General features: G+C 39.4%; 3 protein-coding genes across 3 annotated transcripts in view; 1 reads left to right on the top strand and 2 right to left on the bottom strand.

Annotated features, from left to right (window-relative positions):
* Window positions 1-770: 770 nt before the first annotated feature.
* On the bottom strand, window positions 771-4,502 carry LOC6500496 (alpha-tocopherol transfer protein-like). The gene is made up of 3 exons (XM_001953309.4): window positions 4,358-4,502; window positions 1,688-1,992; window positions 771-1,599 (listed from the first exon to the last, which is right to left on the bottom strand). The coding sequence occupies exons 2-3, from the start codon at window positions 1,990-1,992 to the stop codon at window positions 978-980; spliced, it is 927 nt and encodes a 308-aa protein (XP_001953344.1). The 5' UTR covers window positions 4,358-4,502; the 3' UTR covers window positions 771-977.
* Window positions 4,503-7,574: 3,072 nt separating this feature from the next.
* LOC6500495 (odorant receptor coreceptor) lies at window positions 7,575-11,700 on the bottom strand. Its single transcript, XM_001953308.4, has 7 exons — window positions 11,497-11,700; window positions 10,563-10,871; window positions 9,841-10,355; window positions 9,229-9,442; window positions 8,392-8,596; window positions 8,025-8,180; window positions 7,575-7,939 (listed from the first exon to the last, which is right to left on the bottom strand). Exons 2-7 carry the CDS (start codon window positions 10,868-10,870, stop codon window positions 7,889-7,891), a joined length of 1,449 nt encoding a protein of 482 aa, XP_001953343.1. The 5' UTR covers window position 10,871; window positions 11,497-11,700; the 3' UTR covers window positions 7,575-7,888.
* Window positions 11,701-15,947: 4,247 nt separating this feature from the next.
* Window positions 15,948-24,274, top strand: part of LOC6500037 (ras-like protein family member 10B) — a 37,078-nt gene continuing 28,751 nt past the window's right edge. Inside the window, exons 1-2 of the mRNA XM_032449836.2 lie at window positions 15,948-16,260; window positions 17,860-18,337. The gene's annotated coding sequence lies outside the window, so the exon portion shown is untranslated. The remainder of the gene's footprint in view (window positions 16,261-17,859; window positions 18,338-24,274) is intronic.

Genomic DNA, 24,274 nt, shown 5'->3' with positions numbered 1-24,274 from the left:
CAGTCACTGCATCAGTCCCCTTTCCGTTGGCCATTAATTTAATGGGTCGTTCGTGGAGAAATGCTTCCTTTGCCTTTGGCAGCCATACTTCACCTACTTCACTTCTTTTTGGTCATTAACTCTGACCCATATTCTTTTTTAATAATTTATTTCTCAATTCTCCTGACAAGTAATATTTTTAAACTAAAGAAAGGAGTACATTCGCTCATTTAGATTCCATGTTAATTAATTTAAAGCTTAACCATATGATTAAAATTCATGCATTTGGTATTCCCACAAATTTATATTCATTTCGGTTTCTTGCTTGTGAACGGCTTTCCAATCGTTGACCCGGTTTTGCAGAATTGATAGGCGCTGCTTAAGGTCCTCCGAATTGTTAACCTTCGGCCTAGCAGTCTCCATCTCTGGATAAATTTTTGACAACTGCAAGGGAACAATTCTCTTGCCACGTGTGGGCCGTTCAACAGACATGGGCATCTTGATTCGCTTATGATAAAAGGCTTAGAGTACTTGGAGGACGAATAACACGGCCCTAAAAATAAATTTTTCTTCAACTAAATTTACATAAAAAAGATATATTTACCTGTAAAAAGGCCTGAAATTTGTACAAATTCCTAAAACACTTATTTGACCTGACACAAGACCTGACACGAGAAACAAGGGAAATGTATTCCTTAATAAGTTTGACAATGTGGGTCTGTAATTTTTTCATGTTTAAAGTTTAAACTTAATCATAATTATCTGACTTAATTAAGTGAAACAGACTATAGTTTTATTTATTCATTCCTTAATATGCTGCTGATTCTTTATTGTAATTACTGAAATGTACTGATGAGAAACATAAAGTTAGATTAACAATGGGTTCTGGCGAGAAAATGAAGCATTTAAGCAAGAGTCATGCACATGAGCTTGGACTAAACAATGAGCGGCTAATATACACGGTTAGACAAGCTGGATTTGGGGTAAGGACAACGAGCCTAGTCGATGTTCAGCTGGCGGAAGGTGCCCTCCATTCCGAACAGATCGTCGCTGGTCTTTGGGGCGCCGGGGCGGAGTGACTCGTTGGCCTTCTTGTCCTCCTGCTCCTTGAACCACTTGGTGTTGTCGGCCAGCTTTTGCTTCCACCACTGGTTGAGCTCGACGATGCCTCCGGCCTTGCCGCCGTACTCATTGGGCAGGAGGTCACGAGGCACCACCTTGTAGAGACTCTCCACATCGTTGTGGAAGGTGATACGGCTGCGGATCTTCTCCTTCACGAAAGGCTTAACAAAGTTGAAAATGGTGTCCACCAGCGGCGAGATGTTGATCACATGCACTTCCTTCACCTTCACAGGGTAGGCCTCCTGAACGGCAATCAGGAATTTCTTCACCACCGTGGGCGAGAACTTGGCAAAGTGGGAGGCACTGGCCACAGCCGCATCCAGGATAAAAATGTCCCCGGCAATGCCAACGCTCTCCTCCGCCAGACGCACATCGCCAATCATCAGGGCCACCTTCATGGCGTCCAAGATGTGGTGCGGCTGGAAATCACAGTCGATGCCACGAATGAAAGTGATGCGGCGTCCGTTGGGGGTGATGCCCGGCAAGGTGGGGCAATGCCTAGAAGTTACATAAATTATAATCAGAAATTTAAAAATAAAATCTCAAGATATTTTATCTCTTATTCAAAGAAATAATATATACTTACACATAATCCAAAACAATGTTGAGCTCCTCGCGATTAATATCCCGGTTGGAGAAGAACTCCGGCACAGCGTTGCGCATAGTGTAGTACATGTCCAGCTTCTTCTTGACCTTCTCCAGGCTGAACTTGCAGCCGCGCAGGAAGGTTGTCAGGCGCATATCATCCATGTCCTTGGGCAGATGCGGCTGCGTCTCCAGCCACTCGCGGATCAGCTTGATGTCCCGCTCAATGTCTGCGGGATCCTCCGGTTCGCGGAGCTCCTCGCGGATGCTCACGCGCTGGTCGGGTGTGGGGTGTAGCATCATCATCTAAGGGAAAATGGAATAAATATCATTCAAGATTGATTGAATTCAAACTCCAAAAAAAGCTAAGGTCTTTACATAAAAAAAAACAAATAAATAATTATAAACCCCTATATTTTAGCTCCTCTTTCGCCACTCCATCTAATGCGTAATACAAAATATCTGATTATTTTTGACATTTTAATTGCGCGCTTTCAAAACGTTCGTCTTTAGTACTTTTAAGGCTTGCGGTCACACGTCACTGGCTCGATTCATTAGCTTGGGCTATGGCCAAATATGCATTACTCCGGCCACGCCCCTTACGCCATCCCACTTCTCCGGCGGGCAGGTGTACCGAGTGCAAAGAGCAGAGGTACAAAATTTGCGTAAGGGCCCAAAACGAAAGCAGCTGACACCGACCCAGAAACATTTCATGGCCCTTTTAGTTTTATTGGATTTTGGTTTGGTTCAGCGAATTTCATTGTAGGTGTAGGTTAGTAACTAGTACGTCCGAAAGCTATTTGTGCCATTTAAGTAAGCGAATATATTTTTAAATGTAATCTGGGAATATTTAATTACAATACGAGCTTGCCATAAAGAAAAGTGACTTCAAGATAGTAACTCCAGCGGAATAAGTGGTTAAGTATTAATTTTTTTGGCTTAAACGCTTTGCGGCTTTGTTTGCGTTCATTGGGCCGTACTGTTTACTTTTGTTTTTAATAATTTTCGTCTTAATTTTGATCTTATTGTCATGAAATAATTGATATTCCCATGGGGCTCCAAGATAATAAATCTCTTCTGATCGGTCAAAGTTTATTTGGCTCATTGGTTAATGACAAAAGTAAGCAAAAGATTACTGAAGTCATTACTGAGTGTCCGATTTCTTCTGGCCATTTGGCAGAATTGATGAGGGATTTGAAAAATCACACAAAGGCTTATTTGTGCGGCTATGAGTATATTTATCAAATTTGCAACACCACAGACATCGAGCTCATTGAGGTCAGTTGCAGCAGCTGGAATCGACGCTGGTAAGAGGAAAAGCTCTCGAAATGAGCCACAGACCGAGAGTATATTTGAGCCTGACTGCGTTTTATACGGAATATGTGTGCTGCACATGCTGCAAGTGGTGGCAACAACCGGCTGTAAATGCAACTTCAGTTGCAGTTGCAACCTGTTAGAATTGCAATTACTGGAGGAGGCTCGGCCACACTCAAATTGCTTGGTGTGCACACACTTGTGTGTGGTTAGTGTTGTTGCCACAGCAGCTCTTGTTGTTTTGTTGTTGCGCTAATGGTCTATTGCGAATTTTACCTTCTTGCCTGGAACTCAATTGCAAATATTGCGAAAATCTCCAGCAAAACAAAACGGCTCAAAATACAAAGAAACGAAAATCAAGCGTCCAAGAGTTTGGAAAAACTGACACAAACGGGTTTTATTAACTTATTTTTCGTTTTTTGATCTTTCGGCTCCAGTTAAAATGCTTTCGGTTTCTGTCTCTTTCAGGTTTTATCTTCTGCCTCTCTACCTGTTGCCATTTGCTGTCATTACAATAGTTCTGTTTACCTATTTGTTTGGTAATGTTGGTTTTTTTTCAAGAATTTTGGCATCCGTCGCGGGTAGCATTTAAGTGCTTTAGGAAATGGCTTGTAAACAAGTGGGAATGTCACATTATGAGAAGATATTTTTCAAGAAGAATTTGAAAAAGGTAAGCCTTTTAAATTGGTTTCAGTTAATGTTCTTATGGAAGGCCTCAATATAATAATATTATATGGGAATCTTAATAGAATAATAGAATAATCATAATGATTAAAATCTTAATAGTTAGTTTAATGATGAATAATAATCCTTTTAAAGTATACACCATAAGTGGCTAAAAGCTACCAAGCTTAAAGAGTTATATAAATTTATTTAAATATAAAGCCGAAAATATATATTATAATTTCGCGCATTCTTTTATCTTTTGTTAAAAATGGGAAGAGACTACCCTTTGTTACTCGTCTTATCACAAATTTAAAGACACTCCCTGTCAATGAATATTGTTCTTTAATTCAAGGCAAGATATTCTGCAAATATTTGGAGATATTATGCATTCTTTGAAAGTGTCAACAGCCATTGTTGGACAACATAAATCGCCTTCCTTATTATTCTCTGGCATTTAAATTGAGTTATTCGCACAATTCCGATGCAAGTTATTGTTCCCTTGTCGAATTTATTACGCTGCAATGGATGGACTCGCAAACTCCTCAACTTCTTTTGTATTTCACTTCACCGCGAATATTTTTCGGCACACTCATTTAAATTCCACGCATTATCCTCCGCTTGACAAAGTCAATGGAACCCCGAAAACGGGGGCGTGTATATTTTAAGTGTCTGGGATGTGGGGTTGGCTCACCTTGGTTAGAATGAGTGTTGGTTAGTTAGTGGTCAGAGGTAATCCTTTATTTGATATATCCAGTGGGCAACGCGGCGTATGAGCAACAATGGACAACCGAAGCTCTCAAGACGTTAACTGAAACTGAATGTCTGCAAACACGTTTCGACCCACTTAAATACTCACGAACGATCAACGAGACGAGCACGATGATCCACGAATAGGTACGATTGCGGTTCGGGGCCCACGATTGCGACAACAACAAATGGCAAAAGAAAACCGAAAGCCGTAAAACAGATCATGCCATGAAAATCGGTCAAAGAGAAAAATGCACACGCTGGCTCCTCGGAGGAGCAGCAGCAGGAGGAGGAAAGGGGTCTGCCGGCTCGCTATTTGCGCAAGAGAAGTTCAATGAGCGGCGCAGACTGGCCACGCTCCGCTGCTGATCATCCAGCCACGCCAAGCAGTATCCAACACCAGACAATGTCCATTATCCCCACCATAACAAACAAAAAATCAAACTCTAAAAATATTCAAAAAAAAAAACTAAATTCAAAGTATACTTTAATTGAATATTTACAATAAAATTTTTTTTACTATAGTATCTTCCTTTCGCAGCTCAAAATTTGATTAGCATTTATTTTAGAAACAAAATAATAAATTTTAAGTTATAAAACATATTTTTAAACAAAAAGTAATATTAATGATTGGAATTTAACAAATCTGAAAACAAAAAAATTCGAATTAACGATACATATGTTTTTGGGCATAATCATTAGCGGAGTTGCAAACCCAAGTTCGTGTCTTCAGTCTTTCGTTCTGTGGCAGCGGCGAGAAAAGCTGATTACAGCTAGCAGTGCCACGCCCCCCCAAATAAACTCACACGGATCGAAGTGCGTGCCGAAAGTAAATTATGAACTTTCGTTTAGATGTGTGTGTGGACCAATCTATCGGCTCGGAATTGCATTATTCGCTGGTTTGCCGAAATGATTTCTGTCATAATTGTTTCTTTATATTTTTTCCACGTTTCACAATTAAGCAATTTAGTGCACATGGAATTGGAGTTGGATTTGGATTGAGAGTTTTTACCTCTTACTAAGCAGTTGTGAGTCGTTGAACTTGTCGGCCGTTTCCTCATTTTCATTTAAATGAAAATGAACATTTTCCATAACTTTGTCTTGGTTTGCATTGCGTTTTGCTCGTGTTGCTTTTATTTTCCGTCTTTATATTTTCTTGTTTTTGGTTTTTATTGTTCCACTAGCTGATTGCTAGCAATTATTATCGCCCAAAAGGGGGTGTGGAGGGGCCCCAGAGAAGAAGGCGGAGGGTTCCGACTTTGACTTTGCATGCATTGAACTTGGACTGCCCTTTTTCTAAAGCAAACAATGCGAGACGCGGCCAATGTGGCAATAAACATCAAGACGAATGCAAAAAATGTTGCCATGTAACCAAAGCGAGCCGATACCTTTTCTTGTAACTAAGAAACGTAAAGGTAACGGTTAGGTCAACAGGAAAATAAATCAAATGTGTCTATAGCATCTTGAGTACTTTGTATAATTTAGCAAACAATAAAACTTTTTAATATTTAAAGTTGTTAATATTATAGGATAAGAGAATAGCTCAGACCGAGTGAAAAATTAGCATAGAAAAAAAAATACTTTCTGTCTGCCTTGCTCTATTTTATTATTCTGAATTGTAATATATTGTAATCTAATTTATTCATTGTTGTATTCAATCAAGTCTATCTACTAAGAGTCGAATTTCTTATATATTTATACCAAATATAATTTTCGAAGTAGTTTTTTATCCTAGAATAGAAACTATTACTTTTGAAAACTTTTGTTTAGAAAACTTTATAAAATTTCTGTGAAGATTAACACATTGTTGCCTAATTTCCCCATTACAATTCGACAGTCACCAAGAAATAACAATTGCTTTCAAAAAGTAGAATTATGTAAAATAAACTGGTAATGTACTTAGGGCTCTATAAAAATGACATTAAGCACAGTGGAATGGTAAAATGTATGGTATGCTGGTATGTTAATTACTTTGTTCGCTAAACGCCAAATTGAAAACTTGAAAAGAAATCGCGCTGGCCATTGGCAAATGGGGCTGAAAAATTCGCATAAATAATTAAAAGTGCAGACAAGAACAGGAAGATGTTACTTCTCTCCGTGGCCCCGCACGAGAAAAAAAAACAAGACACGAAGGAAAGAAAACTAATTAAACCATAGACTTATAAATTAAGTAGTTTTTATTATTGTTGTTGCATTTCCAAAGTCAAGAAACTTTCATTGGCAGACGAAAGTCTGCGCAATAAAGAAATTAACAGTAAGAAGCGGTTGGGGATGAGGTGGTGTTCAAGGGTGTATGGGGGGGTAAGTATCTGGCGGATACTTCTACGCTCCACCTCATCTTACCTCACCTGACTCACACTCTCGGCGCAGTTTTAGTTATAGTCACTTTTCAGTTCGCTTTTCGTTTTTGTTTTATGAAAGCTGCAAGAAATAAAAACTTTGGCCGAATGTACAGAGCGTGGCCGCATTAAAAGTTCGCGTTGTGTAGCGTTTTCTTGTTGTGTTGGTTCAGTTTCAACTCAGCCCAGTTGGGCAATTTGAAAAACTATAAAGTGCGCTTTCAAAACGCCAAAAATATATATGTGTATATGCACACATAAGAGCAGTAAATAGATGGAGATGGCTATGTGGAGATTCACACACATGAGTGTGATTCCGAATTACATTTTTGCCACATTTCGTTTAATTGTTGCCTGCAATTGCGGATGATTGTTTTAAGCTTGCTTTTTTCTTATTTTGCTATTTTGCCAAGCTAACTCATTATTTCGGCAACGGTTGTGACTGCCAAAAAGCAACTCCTTAGAGCAAAACTAATATGGTCGGGACGAGAGTTTTGAATTTATAATTCAAATTCAATTAAATTCGTTTTGCACATCTGCCGAGAAAAGCTACAGGCATGCAAGTCAGTGAGCCGTGTTATCTCCGTCTGGACCATTAAATCCATTGCACACGTGTCTAGTTAATGAATGCAATTCATTATTGGATTATAATTTAATAATAGGATCATAATGCATTTGAGATGCCTTTCGTTCTTCTTGTCATAATTGAAAGCTACAAAAAGTGAATAATTTTTAAGCATTAATTAATAAAGTAGAAAATCATATACCCATTAAAGACATAAAACTATTTATTAATCATCCACCCCATTTATATGCACATCCTTGCATCGTCACTACACATTTATTTTGTTAGCATTTTGAGTTTACATTGAAAGCTCTACACGTGTAAAAAATCGATAAATATTTTCTGGCTTCTATTTGCCCCAGTATGTTTCCATGATGTCCCACAAGGTTCTCTCAGCGCCGGTATAAAATATATAATTTGCGTTATAATTGCTCTATAATATTGCTGATTGCAGTGGAGTGTGGTGGGGTAATGGGCACTGTGACTGGGTTGGATGGGTCGGCTTAGCACTCTGGGTCCTTGGCAATCGCTTTCCTCCTGGCACACACAATTTTTCAATTCTGGCGACAGCTTACTTGAGCTGCACCAACACCATGAAGTAGGTGACAACTGCACCGAGAACCTGAGAAAGTTTACAACATAAAAATCAACAGTTGCAGTGAATTGTGATTTATATTTCAATCGGATGGTGATTGGATACAACATACCGAGGCAAACAAATCCAGGGAGACGGTGAAAAACTTTGCACCGGATATGCTCATAGCCTTCTGGCATTGCTGGCAAACGATCTGGACAAAGGTTTTGGCCTCCTCGGAGCCATCGTACCAATGGCAGGAGTAAGCAGCCTCCATGACAGATGAGCTCTGTGAAATATGGAAATATGGTAAGGGAATAAGCTAGGGGAGCTTGAGTAGCATTTAAGTAAACTAATTTCTACTTTTTTACTTTAAAAGGATACATTTTAAATCCATTTTGTTTAACATTATTTTAAGAAATAGCTTAGTTTTATTATTTTTGTACTTAGTTTCAAAATTCAAGGTTCAATTTACATATTCACTAACTGTAGAAACTCACCTCCTCAATCAGACGATTGCCGAAAATACAAAAGTGAAACACCTGAGCCAGGGCATAGCCCAGGTATCCAATAACCGTGAAGGCGTAGACATTCACTCCAGTGATTTTGGTAGCTTGGTAGGCCAACAGGGTCAGCTTGACGGTTGAGGTCAACATGTGCAGCAGTAGAGCAGCTCCGTAGGTATCGCCAATGGCAGCAACCAGGCTTGATGCAAAAGCAAAACACAGGGTCTCGAGTCAATAAGTTGGTCAACAACCACCCGTACCCACAATCACACTCAAATAACTAAGCCAACTGCTGTCGGCAGAATAAATAAGGGCATTTCCCCTGGGTCCCCCAACCAAGCAGTCCTTCCAGTGTCGTCAACAATGATTGCATTTGAGGAAATAATCAAGTAAGTCAAACAAGCTGCTTCCAACTTTCGAATACATAATGGATGCCCCAGAAACACTTTTAACTATTCATAATTTAAAGCTTTTGCAAACAGAAATTACTTAATTTTGTTTGTATATTGACACCATACCCGTTTCTAATGAAAAATTTATTTTTCTCATAAAAAAGCCGTACTAAATATATTCCTTAAAAAGGACCATTCACGATTGAGAATCTCGTTTGTTCAGATATTGTGTTCATCTCTTCATCCGTTGATTGCAATTAGATTTGAGGGCATGGACTTTTCAGACCAGGAATAAACCACACCGCCCAACCCATTAGAGTACCCAGAGATGCAATCCCAGCAAATGGATTTGCCGCACTCTGCATCCGCATTTAGGTCCTCAAAGTAGCCAGAGCCCTCTTGCATTTTGGTTTTAGAATTTTGCAGGGAATCGACTCACCGCACGACGTGCTTGTGCCTCTCCACCCAGTACTTGATGGCGCTGCGCACCATCATCTCCTGTTTTTTGGTCAGCCCGTTGGGATTAGCTCCGTTCACCACTCCTCCGTTCCCGCCGAAGGACTGAAGCGTCGAGGGTGCTCGAAACTGGGCACCCCAATCTGCTTTCGAGCTGTAGACCCCCGACATGTCCATGTCGGCACCAGGATCCTTTTCTGTAATTAAAAAAAGCTTGTAATATTCCACTTCAAAGCTTATTTTCTTGTAAACTATAATTCCTTCTTTAAAAACTGATGCAGATTTAAATGAATAATACTAAAAAAAAAGGAACGCATCCGAAAATGCGACGAAAAATTGAAACATTTTTTGGCATATAGATTTTGATGCAGATTGGTGGAGAATCGGTGTACAAATCGTTTAAGGTATTCCGCTCAAGAATCGGAAGAATACTGGCAAAGATATATCTGTTGCTGGGGGTCATATATTCGTTCGTATGCGGTATTCAAAATTTTAAAGGGGCCCAGAGAAAAAATTTGTTAAATTGATAAATATGTTCAATTATTTTCCTTACTTTCCGTTCCAAAAAAGGAAAAATACAAAAAAAAATCCTTACCTTCATTATGTATAAGTTCTGACTTAGAGTTTGCCGAAAGTGACCTGAAAAGCGCCGCTGAGTTGGGTCTATAGGTATCCAAAGAGGCGGATAGCTCCATCAGCGGCTTCATGATGCCCTTAAGATGCTGCAGCTGTTCACAAGCAAAGATTAACCAAGAGCAGAACATGACGTCGCACAGATTTGAGTGGATCATCGAGAAGATAATGTAGTAAACCTGAAAGGCGAAGCTGATCATGTAGAAGATACCATGGCCGGCATTCCAAGGGTAGAATGACTTAATCGGCAGTCGTGGTATCTCCACGGGAACACTAGAGTTCGTCTCATGATCCACCACCATCTTGACGCTGTCCCCAAAGAAGGTGATCGTGGTCCAGGCAGTGGCCGAGGCAACAGTGGTCAGCATCACCAGAAAGAATAACTTCCGCATCTTGGCCAGAGCAATGGAATGATATCGGGCATCGGATTCGGCGAACAAAGGATGCGTGTTCACTTGATTCCATATATTCAGGGTCCTATAGAAATATAAAGCACAGGATCAGTTTAATCCTATCCAAGCTAATGAAACAAAATTAATCATTTATTAGAAAGTTTTCCTTAGAGTCTAAGCGATGTTAATCATCAATAAAATTTCTAAAACTCTCATTTCGTAATGTTTTTAATCCAGCATTGATGAATGAGCTTCGAAATCAATTAACATGCACCTTAAGCATCCGGCTTACCTGTAAAAGTTCTTCTGATTGACAGCCAGGTAGATGAACTTGGTCATGCAGTGGGTGAAGAACAAGGTGGTTATCGTGTTACCCGACAGCTCGTTCACCTCCTCGGCATTGAGAGCCATGTTGACAAGGATGAAAACGAACTGCAGGAGAAGCAGGACGAGGTGCACCGATGAGTACACCTTCTTAACAAAGGCGCTGCCTCCCGTGAAGTTGTGCATGAACAGGCCCGAGTACTTCATGGCCTTAATGTTGGGCATCAGATCGGCCACCAGGCCCGTATACTTGCTCGGCTGCATTGACGTTGTCATTCTGTGGAGTGTCAGAAAATGTCGTTTCCAAATTAATGAGATTTTCGGCAATTTAATTAGCAATTAAATCAGATGGATTAAACGAGAGTGGGATGTCGGGAAGAGTCTTAGCTGTTATCCATGTGTGTGCACTTGGCGCTTTGTTCGAGCGGGAACGCAAAGAACAAATCCCTGGTCCCCAAAATTAATTGATTTCGCATGTTTTATTCATGCACTTGTGCATGAGGCAATGATTAATGTTTATTTAGCTTAAAGCAGAAACATTACGATTATGCTTCTTTCAAGTGGGAAAAATTAAATATGGAGGCACATATGGTATAGTTTCGAATGGTAAATTAATTAAAATTTGCATTAAGTGCAATCAAAAAATGTTTATATGTGTTTTTTGTTAAAAATGTCTTTCTTTTAATTATAAAATATAATCGACATTATATTGTGGAAATGAACAGTTTCCTCGTTAGATGATTTTAATATATGTAGAATAAAAATAAATTGGAAGAAAATAAATAAATGCCACATGATAAGCAGATAATTTCATAAAATATGCTATATGTTTTTGTAATGTTTTATAATGGAAAAATGAAGTTTAAATCGATGCGTTAATTAGATTAAAATGACTTGTTTACCTGGCGACTGGCTTTTAAAAACACAAAATATTTAATTCCTGTTTATTTGTTGGCGATTTAGATTTAAGTGCAAGCTTTGTGCACTTTTATGCCACCATTGTATCACTAAGGCTTTGCCAAATAGTTAACCGATTTTAAATGATTTAAAAAACGAGAACAAATATAACCTGCCAGCAGGGCGTTGCGAACGTTAATGAAATTTGAAATCTGGAAGGTTAACAAGCTTTGCTCGAGAATCGAAACCCCATTCACCGGGGTGGACAGACTGTACATAAGGACGTGTACTTTGAAGAAAAAAATTCCCACGGCCGGACAAGGCCACTTCTTTCATCGAAGCCCCTGAAACTTTCGCTCAAACCCGCACATGGCCGTATACAATCCTTGAGTTGCTTAAAAATTCAACTTTTGAGCCAGGACCGGCCATGTGATGGGTGCGTGGCAGACGCCGAATTCCCACAATTAAATCGAACGCCCACGAACTTGCCAACCACAGGTCGCCGTCTTCAGGTTTACGGCGTATCTGTCCACACGGCGTATGCGCAATGTGGGAAATGGGATATGGAAATTCAAGGGGCCGGAGTGGCCCAGCTCCTTTGGCCCCTCTTGTGTAGCATCTGTGGTATCCAAACTTATGCAAATTTTAAAAGCATCGATTATTTTATTATGCCTGTTTGTATTTGTTGGCCTTAAGTGCCGCTGCCAAGCAAAGGCAAGGGCATTTTGCACCCAAATGTTGCCACAGAGGCTTTTCCAATCGCTGACCCAAAAAAAAAAAACCGATATATATATTTTATATGTACAAATAAACATTTGCATGGAAATGTGTGTGCTTGGACTGATGGATAGTTGGGCTTTATTCATTTTTCACTCTCAGTTCAAGTGTACCGAATTTAAAGAAGATGCCTCCTCGTAAATAAAGAAAGGTAACTGAAATGATACTCGCACGATTGAACTGCACTTTTTAAAGATAGTATTTACATTTTCCATCATTAGACATTATCTTATTGTCTTTTTATTAGCACTTATTAGTATAAATAAGCACAACATGTACCTTATATTTATCAAAACAACAAACCTATTAACCTAAGAGAGGTTAATACTAGGGGAGTCTGAATTTAAAGCTTTGTTTGTATTCCATGTTATATTGCCTATAAACTTCCACTTAGAAAGCCAAAAAGAATATACTTTTTAAACCTACATTTTTAAAGATCCTTGGTTTAATATATTTCTTCTCAACGTACCTCCTGCTATTAATTTTAGAAATTTTTAATTGTGAATAATTACAAATTAGCCCCAAAATAGTCTCAGTACTTAGGTTTAGCCTCTGGCTTTTGAGTTTTAATTAAAGCCTTTGGGCGACCCACCCCCTCTGGCCACCTCAATTTATAACACCCTTTATATTGTGGCCTAAATAGTACACATAGTAGGGGAAAATGGAAACCGCAAAACAACTATTGGCCCACTGCCATTGAAGTCCATTCAAAATGAGTTTTTACCAACATTAAAATGTAGTCAACGTGCCAGGTTCACAAAGCTCCAACCAATACGATTACAATGTAAATGTGTGAATGTAAATTCGAATGCGGCATGTGAACAGGACTTCCCAGGTTAGCAGTTGCCAGGAGTAACTACCTAACCGGTTAGTTCTTAAATGGCTTTAAGCGCCGGTACATGTTCTATATGGTATTTGGTGTATGGTATATGGGAAAAGACTCGCATACGTGTTCCTCATGGATTATTTAAATGCCGACAACACACGAACATCAATTAATACTGGAATGTTTGCCAGGCTTCCCGTATAACTGTGTGCGGGTTTTTGTGTATACAAGGGGATTTAACAATATTGATTCAACGTTTAATTGGCCTGAACTCATCCATGCTAACCAAGTTGCCGCACGATATTTTCCCTTTTTCTGCCCTATTTGGATGCTACATATTTTTTGTAGATTTATTTTTATGGGCTGCTGTCTGAAAATTTAATTACGCAGATGCGTTTGGCTCAATTAGCTAACCGCGGACGTCGTATGTAACCATTAAATATTAAACAAACATTAAACCAGCAGTGGCACATGCTCAAATTACATTATATTCAATTGCCATGATTCCAGTTTGGAACATTAATTGAGTGTGATGTAATTAATGCTTGCATTTATTTTTCAAGTATTTATTTTAAACATTTTTTAACCCTCATATTTAAAACAGTGCTAAAAACTCTGTATTTGTTCTGGTACGTAGTACGTACTACATATATATACATAGGGCCCACGAGTACCATAATTTAGTCAAATGAAATGTGGTCCATAATGGCAGCCAAAAGACTCAGAAAAGGGAGCCCTTGAAAACCACAACACTCCCATGTGACAACCCAAACGGCAGCCACAAGCGGTTGCACAATAAAAACTCAAAAATAAACATAAAAAATTATTTGCGCAATCCATCAAAACGCTCATAAATTACGAAATCAATGCGACACACACGCTCACATAATAAAAAATCCACCCACTCACACTGGAGGATAAATTTCTACAGAGATACAATCATGTGGTGCAAAGATTTTTTATTAAGCCTACGGAGGAAAAATTAGAAATCAATAGCAAAGCAAGGACAACAAAAAATCTGTTAAATGACAAACAAAAAAAGGCGAAAACAACAATTGGCAATCCTGTTCGTGTGCGTGAGCGTGAGCTCTTTCCCTGTGGTGGTGCGAGTGTGCGGGTGTGGTGTGTGCTTCTACGTGTCAGCATCAGAAATTATCCGCTTTATTTTGGGACTGCCCGTAGCCTTCGACCTAGGGAATGCTTCAACCAAAATTTATGGCTATGCATAGCTGGCCAGGCAGAACAACAACCGATTGAAAATACATATAGCTTCATATATATCCATCATAAGGTATGTGAATGGGGGTTCCCCCCCAAAATTTTTGGCGTCCTTCGTTGTGCCTTTGTCATTCCATTAGAAAAGCAAAAGAAATGTTGACATTGTCATAAGAATAGCAAAGAATTGTGAGAAATGTGAACAACAACGGACTGGCAAAGAGCGCAAAAAATTATTATCATTATTTATTCCCGAGCTGTAAAAGATTTCGGAAAAGCACAACAGCCGGGAGTGAGAGGTCCTCAAGGTGCTGGGCGGTCATAAATTCCATCCGAATATAATGTAAATATACACGGAGAGAAAGTTATGACTAACAGAGTTTGCGAAAGGATATTCAGGGGTTAGGATAAAACAATACTTAATATTATTTACTTTCTTTTGAAAGACGATATTCTTTAAAGGCATAAAAATACCTATTAAACGTTGGCATAATATTGATATTTTTATATACATTCTTATTTATTTATTATAAATATTTAATTTAATTACATTATTTTTTACTTGTGTAAGTGCATGTGTGTTAACTTGAGTGCCGCCTTCTTTGTTACCCGCTGACAGGGCAGACAGATTCCAGCCGGAAGTGGAGAGAAACGGCAGGATATGGCTTCGTGGCTCCATGCCGAGACAGTGTCAGAAGTTTAATGTTAGATTTATTTGCCATTTACTGTTGTTACCGCTCGGCCAGCATAAATCTCCCTCCTGTCTAAGCAGGTCAATGCTCAGGCCAACTTGCCAGCGAAGAAGATGCATTTGCCTTCTCACATTGCACTTGCAGGACCTTTCCCCCAGGACCCAACAGGAAGCCCTCTTGTGGACATTTTGTCATAGTATGTAAGTGGTTCTGTGTCAGTGTGTGTGTGTGGGTGAGTTTGTTTGTTGCCTGCCACAAAGTTGTCAACGCGGCAACTAAACGAGTTTTGGTCTTGTGGTGGTCTATATATGTATGCGAGTGTTCCCGATTGTTGGTGGAATTCCCTTTGTTGTCCTGCTGCTCCAAGTGCTTAGTTATCCTGGCCCAAAAGAGAAAGAGAGAGCATGCGCTGTAAGAGAACACAATGCGAATCAGAGAGAAATTAAAGTATAAGAGAAGGTAAAAAAAACGTAATTCAAATCTTTTTAGGCGTTGCCATTATTTTCAAAAATTATATAAAAGAATGAGCTTGGTTAATTGAATTAATCAGTGTGGTAAAGAATCTAAAGAATTTTCATAAAGTAGTGGCCTTTCATAAATAGAGTTTTTTATTTAAAATTTATACATTAAAGCATAAATAAATTGGTTATGGGTTGAATAATGAATTTTCCTCAAAACAATTTTTCACTTTTATAAAAGAAAAATCCATATTAAACGTACAAAATTTATAATAAAACTCTATAATTGTTTTCATATAAAATATTTATTTTTTATATACACAGCACTCAGTAATAATTAGAGTATTTCCATATTCTGTCATATCCGTCTAATTATGGAGTGTCTCTGCCATGTGGCATCCCTTCCGACTCACGTGCGTTTTTCTTGGCCTAGTGAGCCTGCAAAATGCAACAAGAGCAGTATGTTTTGGCTCTCTCAGTATAAGAACAGAGCAGAGAACAGTCGTAGACCGTTGTAGGATCTCGGCTCTTGGACAGCAAAACGAAAGGCTGCTGCTGGCATAGCTGGCAGACTGGCAGACTGGCAGGCAAGCAGGCTGGCAGCCACTTCGATTTGAAGCCAGTCAAAAATGGTCCATCGACGTGAGATGAACAGCAACGAAGGCAGCAGCACCCGAGAGCACCGCCAGCAAAATCGCAACCGCTGCCCAAAGCCAAAGCCAAAAGCAACGCCAACCGAACCGGGCCAAATCTAAGAGAACGTGTCCGTGTGTGAAGTGAAATAGAAGTGCTTGTGTAAGTGTTAGTGCGGTTGTGTGTGTGTTACCTCACCTTACCTACCAGCCTCCTCCAATCCCCTTCCTTCACACTCCTTTTGGCTCACACGCTGTGTTGATGACAACGACTAATGTCCATTCCTTTGGCAGTGCTGCTGGTTCTTTTGCTGCTGCTTGTTAGTGTCGACAGCACGCAGCACCACGAGGCACGAGTGCGCCAAAAAAAAAGAAGAATGGAAAGAGGGTTTCAGACAGAACTACCCTCCGCCCATATACATCAATACAAAACAGCTTCAGGCAGACAGACATAGACTGGGGAAAGAAATAAAAAATGGAAACATCAGAAATGTCATTTGAATAGTTAAGCAGCTGCATAAAACACATACAAGGATTCCGTGGGCCTCTGCTGGTGTGTGTGTGCTTGCAAGGATTTATGCAGCGTTAGTTACATAAGCCATCATCATCATCAACATTGGCAGCAGCATCAAAATCAGCATCAGCCAGTGAAGACGGCCAGAGGCATCGTTAGCATCAGCCAGCTCCCATAAGTATGCTATGAATTTTGCCTTTGCCAGCATCGTTGAAGGGATAAGTGACAGGGGACGGCTAGGGAAAGGGATACCGCCAATCCAGTGCCAGCAATGAAAATCGCATTAGCATTAGGATGTGATAACAGCTGCTGCCCGCCCATCAGCAACGAGATTCGGTTTCTCCCACATTGCCAGGGCAACAATTGTTGTACAAACTTCGGATAACGCATACGCACTGTTGCACTCGAGTGGTGCGGAACCTAAGATACGTTTCCGTGCGCCTAGGGCTCAATAATTGTTATTGGGTGCCAAGGGTTATCCCAGAGTTTGCCTAACAATATTCATTGAAGCGTAAAAAGCTATTTTTGTCATAGAAAAGTTTTTATTGGGAAATATCTACATATATAAGATTGTATGGCAAGCACATGAGTGTGCAATTATCTGTTATTTGATTAAAGTTATAACGAGATTAGGGATACAACTTTGTTATGTATCAAAATAGATACTTAGTGTTAATTTTTTTAAAAACTATTTTAAATATAAACATTTTCTGTGACACTTTTTAAAGTTAAAATGGAGATAAATGAGACTGTCACCACTGTACCAACACTATTTGAAGTCGGAAGCCGCTTGGTTTTCCCATTTTTTCCACAATCAGAGGGAAGCTCATTAAAGGCAAGAGCAACAACTCCAAAGGCAACACTATAAATGAGCTGAAAGTTTGCCGGGGAAATTGGCAGGGTAGGAGAAGTAGCAAGGCAGAAGCAAATGAGCATAGTCTGGCACAGCATGTGGGCGTCTGGGTGTGCGTGCCGGGGCGTGGCAAATTAGGGCAACAGCAATGAACATGATAAGGTCTCAAAATGTTGCCACCGCAGTACGAGCACCACAAGAATCCATCGGGAAACAGTCGAGTCTGAGAATTTTCTATAATTACCGGGGCGTGAGCTGACAGCTGAGCTGTAAGCTGGATGAAATAAAAATAAATATAAACCGCAATTAAATTTGCATTAGGCAATAAAAACAAAGGCGAGTGGCCACTTGTTGTTTTTTTTTTTTATTCTATTCACTTTTATTGTTGCCTGTCTCCGCAGTTAATTACGAAAATTTTGCTGCAGCCGAGCGAGAGCGGGATTAAAAACAATAGCAATGCCATGACTGTAAATGCCTTTTCAAAAGTGCCACATACACATGTAAAAAACTAAACACCAACAACGTGTAGAACGAAATTAAAAGATATTATGTTGCTGCCAACATGAGCAGAAAGTCAGCAGCAACACCCTGGAAATAAGCCAACACCAACACGCAGAAGAAACTGAATAAAACAACACAAAAATTCTTCATCTACTAAAAGTTAAGAGAAGGAAAACAAAATAAGAAAATTATAATGATGATGGATTAACTGATCCAAGTTGTTGTGGTGCGGTGTGCGAGAAGGCAAGAGTGCGGAAAAGAGACAGAGCCAAAAACGGAAACGGAACTCAGTAGCAGCTACTGGCAGGAGCAGCAGCAACATCGGCACTTCGGCAACATTGCAACTGGCAGGAGCAGCAGAAACAGAAACAAAATCAGGTTAGTCATTGTTACTCATTTTATTTTTCTCATTCCTTTCTGCGCTTTTCTCGTATTTTTTCTGGTTTTCGGGGTTTGCTGGTTTTGTGGTCCACTCAGCGGCTGACCAGAGTTTGTGTAAATCATTATTTATGCATTAATTATTAAAATATATACGCACACCCACTCAGCGGAGCAGCTGAGCTGCCGTCAGAGCGCGGGGAGAAGTCATTAATCTTGGACAGCTTACAAGGCAGCGTGTGGGGGCTAGTACATAAGAAATTACGACCAAAATTAGGTACGTGGATAAAGTGCCGACGATGAGTGGGCTTTGAAAATTGAGTGGGTGTCCGAGGGGGAGGAATTTTTTTCCTCCCAATCCCCTTCATCTAATTGAAACTTGGTCTGGATAAGCTTCTTGCTAAATGCAAAATTCCCTGTTGGAAATTTCATGAGAAATCATGACAGAAATTCTAATTGCTGCAGGAATTTCAATTCCAAAAAGTTTCCGCAAATCCAAGACTGAAATTGACAGAAACTGTGACCCAATTTCGGAATCAGTTTGGCTTCTATTCGACCGCAAATTGTTTTGTGAACTTTCTTCAGTAGAATTTGGACTCATATTTCCTTCTTTAACTAATAAAACCCCAAGCACAACGAAGTAGCAGACGAATACTCGAATTACCAGTTAATTTTCTTTATTTACCAGATTTGGATAAATATTCCAGTCATGTGGCAAATCTTTTGTTCAAGACACATTCATTGGCTTGAATGACTTGTGAATCATAAGTGAGTGTCATGAATTCATATTTGAATAGTACGTGATAGCACGACATGCTGTTTCTGAGGGACACTCGAAAAGAACATGCTTTTTGCAATTAAATTTAATATCTTGTGGCATCCCCTTCAATCTAATTATGGCACTAAATGCTTAACTGCTCGGGGCTAAGCTTCTTGCCAACTTATCCACCCCCGAATGCATTTATACATTTTCTTCAGCAAGTTTTCTCGACAAGCCTGCCGTCGCTGCAGGACATCGAAAGTTTTCCAGAAAGAACCAACTTGTCCAACTGAACTAGAAACTTCTTTGCGAATGTTTCGTTTTCTGCACTTTCTGCAAAATAAAAAAAAAAATCGCAACAACCTCCGACCCGAGCACACATGTTGAAATGAAATCGCATCGAGTGTGCCAAAGAATACAATAAAACATTCTGCAAGTTTGCCTTTTTGATATTTAATTCAAACACTACACAACCCCACATACACGAGGGTAAATGCAATCAAAATTTTTGGTCGAGAGACCTTAAGACAAAAGGATAAAAGTCCAAAAAGTTCAGTGTGTCTTGGATACGAAGGATATTGCTTAAACGGTATTTATGGAATAAGGATTTGTAATATGATAGAATATAAATGGGCAAATTTATTTTATGGGTGTTCACATTTTTACTTAAAAGTTTCAAGCTTTGCCTTTTAAAAATATCAGGTTTATTGAGTACCGGGTATCGTATATTCGAAACAGAACTCTATTTATTACCTTTTTTATTTTTTTCTCTGAAACTGGGTGCGTGCTTTCGTGCTACTTATGTGTGCAGTTGGTATCGTGCCTGGCATTAAATGAATTTCTCAATGAAGTCATCCCAGCGAATCCTTTCGCCCAACATCCTCTGAGACCCATTAAGAGCGTCTGCTCCCGTCCGGGGCGTGTTTATTTCCGTAATTGTTGTTGTCTCGTAAATTACAGTTTTTGTCAGAGCTCTTTGTCTCCCCTTATTGTGCACTAGTTTGAAAATTGAAAAAGACATGAAAAATGGCTGACTCAACGGTCGCCAGCATCCTTTCAAGCCGAGGCCTGTGTAGCCCGTCTCTTCCTGCCGGTATTTGCATTTGAAATTATACTGTCACAGTTGTTTGCCAAAGCCAGGTGAAGCTTTCAATGTTATTAATTCCGTAAGAGACCCATTTTTGGCTAAAATGGGAGATTGGAAGGTAAACGGAGAAGGGGAAGCCATAAAGTCTATTTGTAAATGGAAACCAGACAACCCAAAAGGATGCATTAAATTAAGTGAAAATAGGCAGAGACAACGTACTTCTTTTGTAACTTTTTCTGGGAGTATGACTATTGAGGACTCATCTGATTTTGGATAAATAATCCGAATTAAAAATAATGTTATCCAACATCCATTGAGCAGTAAAGCAAAGCCTCTTAAGAGCTTTCAATCGTATAACGTTTTAAGCTGCTGCATTGCGTTGAATTTGAATGCAATCGATCCAACTCGGGATGGGACACACAAAGCTCATTATGTGGACTGAATATGCAAACTTTGTTCCACTTTGGATTGAGTAAAAATATACCCTTCTACTAAAAGTATCTCGTCGAAATGCGCCATTTTCAAATATTCTTAATTAAGTTTGGACACAAAAAGGGATGTCTGAAATGAATATCGAAGGAGAATTAATTGCTTAAGATATCGCTGGGTGGCAATCAAAGGCAATTAACAGGACAAAGGACCAAAATCAGCTTAAGGAAATGGCATGATTCTATCCCCCATTTCCCTCCAAACACCTGGCCTTTCATTCAAACTAAACTAATTTCAGCTATGCGTCTTTTTTACTTTTATTTTCGAGGGCACTCTTTCGTAGAAAAAGCACTGAAACTGCCTAAATGTTTGAGCAATTAAAAAGGGTCATCCTTTCAAATAGAAAACGGAGACCCACAAACACAAAACAAAGTGCGTTCTTGTCAGACTTAAAAAAAATATACTGATGGTGGTTACACAAAACAAATAAAATGGAATCATTATTACCCTGGAATGCCTTTTTATTTATATACATTTTTATACCCTTGCAGAGGGTATTATAATTTTGGTCAAAAGTGTGCAACGCAGTGAAGGAGACATCTCCGACCCTATAAAGTATATATATTCTTGATCAGGATCACCTCCTGAGTCGATATGAGCATGTCCGTCTGTCCGTCTGTCCGTCTGTCTGTTTCTACGCAAACTAGTCTCTCAGTTTTAAAGCTATCGAGTTGAAACTTTGCACACACCCTTCTTTCCTTTGCAGGCTGTATATAAGTCGGAACGGCCGGGATCGGTCGACTATATCCTATAGCTGCCATATAACTGATTGATCGGAAATGCCATAACTTTGGTGTTTTTTAAGTTAGAGGGTTGGGAGTTTCTACACATGTTATATTTGACCAAAATATCTTATGTACAAAATTTCATAAGGATCGGCCGACTATATCCTATAGCTGTCATAGAACGATCGAAATTGGCATAACTTTGGTGTTTTTTAAGTTAGAAAGATGGGATTTGGTACAGATTCTATTTTGGGGAAAACAATGTGATCTGCCAATTTTCATAAGGATCGGCCGACTATAAACGATCCGCTATATATCTAATAAAATAAGATGGGTGGCGCCACCTAGCGGACTGCGACTGAACTGCAAGGGTATATCAACTTCGGCTCCGCCCGAAGTTAGCTTTCCTTTCTTGTTTTTATTTTAAAACGAAGCTTAATTTCCATCACTAATCTATCAATTCTAGTGGGAAAAAAACACGTAAAAAGTTAAAAACTCAAATTTATTTCATGTCTGACACGTCGATCCTTGGCTTTGTTAGAGCCCTGAAGAAGTCTCGCAATTTCACGTTACCCTTTTTAATTCGCGTAAGCAAAAAATTCCTCTTTTGCTTTGGGCGTTTATTGCTTTTTTTTACTTTCGCTTTTTCTTTTGCTTTCACTTTTCACTTTCCCCTTAGCCCTTTCCCATGCCCTGCCCACACTTTTTGTTTGCCTGAAAATTGGTTTAATGGCCAGGCGCTTTGGCAAACGCGCAAACACATACACACTCACACACATCATATCGTGGCAATTTCGAGGGAATAAGCGGCAAGGACTAAGGACCAAGCGCTGGCAGAAAACGGCAGGCTCGGTTACTTTGTCCCCCTCGTTCTGTCAAAGTGGAGGAAAAAAATGTGGTGCCACTGAGTAAAATAAATAAATAAAACGAAACAAGCTTAACAACAACAAGGAAACTTTACACAAACTTTTGTCAAATTTTGTTACTATTGTTGTTGTTTTTGTTGTTATTATTGTCGTTGATTTGGTGGCCGATGAGCCTGATAGATGTGTCAATAAAATCAATATTTACTTTGCCTTCCCGACTAAATGTTCAATTAGCGCATCAATCAAAGACGCTTGAGCGAATCAAACGGCAGTTGATTTTCGTATTTAAGCCACTTGATACCAGGGGGCTTATGTGATGATTTAGGAGTGAATATTAACTGTATGATTGGACCGCAAATATTTAACTAATTAGCTAATAAGTTGGGCACACACAAAGCCAAAATGTTGTGTACTCCGTAAATTAAGTTCACTCAAGGGAATTGATCCAAAGAAACTCTATTGACTAATTGGGAGGACTCTGTGGGGGTAATCCAGAGCTGAGATTTCAATGGTTTAATTGAATGACATAATTTCTAAGTTATCTTTATTATTTTCTTAAAGTAAATAATTTGAGTAATCTATTTATTAATTTATTCTACTAACTATTTGAAATATAAGCCAAAACAAAGAAAAAGTTTAATTTTAATGTTAAAATATGTTTACCATCTCTGATGTGGTCTCAATTTATTAGAATGTCAGCAATGTTGCAGATGCACTTACATCCAGTCACAAATCTTGTTTTATGGCAACACAACTCCCTAGAAACACACACACACAATGGCAATGCATTTCCCAAATCCCCCTGGTATTATGCACTTAATCAAATGAATGGCTTGGTTGGGGTCTTGAGGCCCCGAACTCAATTCGTTGCCTGATCCAGATTGCGGGTAATGCGATTTAAACTGCATTAACAGGATGGAGATAAGGACGCCAACAAGCCGCAATGACGAGAGGGCAATTGCAATCATTTATGCGTATTTAAAATCATTAAGCTCGCTGCAGACGCATTAATCATACGCCGCGTGTGACGCGGCCTGTCGTCTGCTTATCGACAGGGCTCTGCCCCACAGCCGCTGTGTGGCCATCGCAATCATTTGCCATGTTGACTGATTTGCAATGGCTGGGTCAGCGGCAGGAGAAGGAGCAACAGCTGCTGGGGCTGACCGTGCAGGCAGCACATTTATTACAACATCAACAACAGCAACTACAACAACTACAGGCAACATGGCCACAAAGTCGCACAAAGTTATGCAATGAAACTTGTCCCACACTTCGGTGTATGGGAGTGTTTGTGTGTGTGCCCGTGATTTGTGTATTTGTGCCTGCTTGTGAGTGAAGGCAAATTTATGGCTTAATTTATGTGGCACGAGATCCCTTTGGAGTTTATCAGTAGGCCCCAACGGTTGTATTGCCACATATACCTTACAGTGTACACTGCAACCCGTATTTTACGTAAATAATTCATGGTGAATTTTTAACATATTTTCAATTGAATAATTTATGACGCCAGAGACAACCCACGGGTGCAGTTGGACAATTCAGGTGACTGTTTTAAGTGAGACACCTTTTTGTGAGTTGAAATTGTGTTTTTCATTTAAGGATGGCAATTACTCCAACTTAACAAAAAGATATACATTCTGACAAAACATAAAGACCGATTAAAATTATAATGCATGCTGACATTCAATTAGATCTGAAATAATTAATATGCCAAGACGGCACTCAATTTGCTCACTTTCTGCTGTGCAGGCTCCCAAATCGACCAGACATTTTAATTAAAACATTAATTTATATTTCGCCACATATGCAAAGTGTTTAATTGCTTTGCCGTCTAATTTGTTTTTGGCCACAAGGCACAAACATTTGCCCACCAAAACTGTGTGCTAGTTGTTTAAAGAGGTAATAAAATTTTAATTATAACAACTGGCAAACGTTTTATGGCGAATCTCAATGGGCCAGCGGTATTTAGAATTAGTTTTAATTAAATCAAAATAAAGCCCATTCCAGAAA

The sequence above is a fragment of the Drosophila ananassae genome, chromosome 2L (assembly GCF_017639315.1).
Source record: "Drosophila ananassae strain 14024-0371.13 chromosome 2L, ASM1763931v2, whole genome shotgun sequence".
In the NCBI taxonomy this organism is placed as follows: domain Eukaryota; kingdom Metazoa; phylum Arthropoda; class Insecta; order Diptera; family Drosophilidae; genus Drosophila; species Drosophila ananassae.
This window is presented reverse-complemented; position numbering and strand designations above follow the sequence as displayed.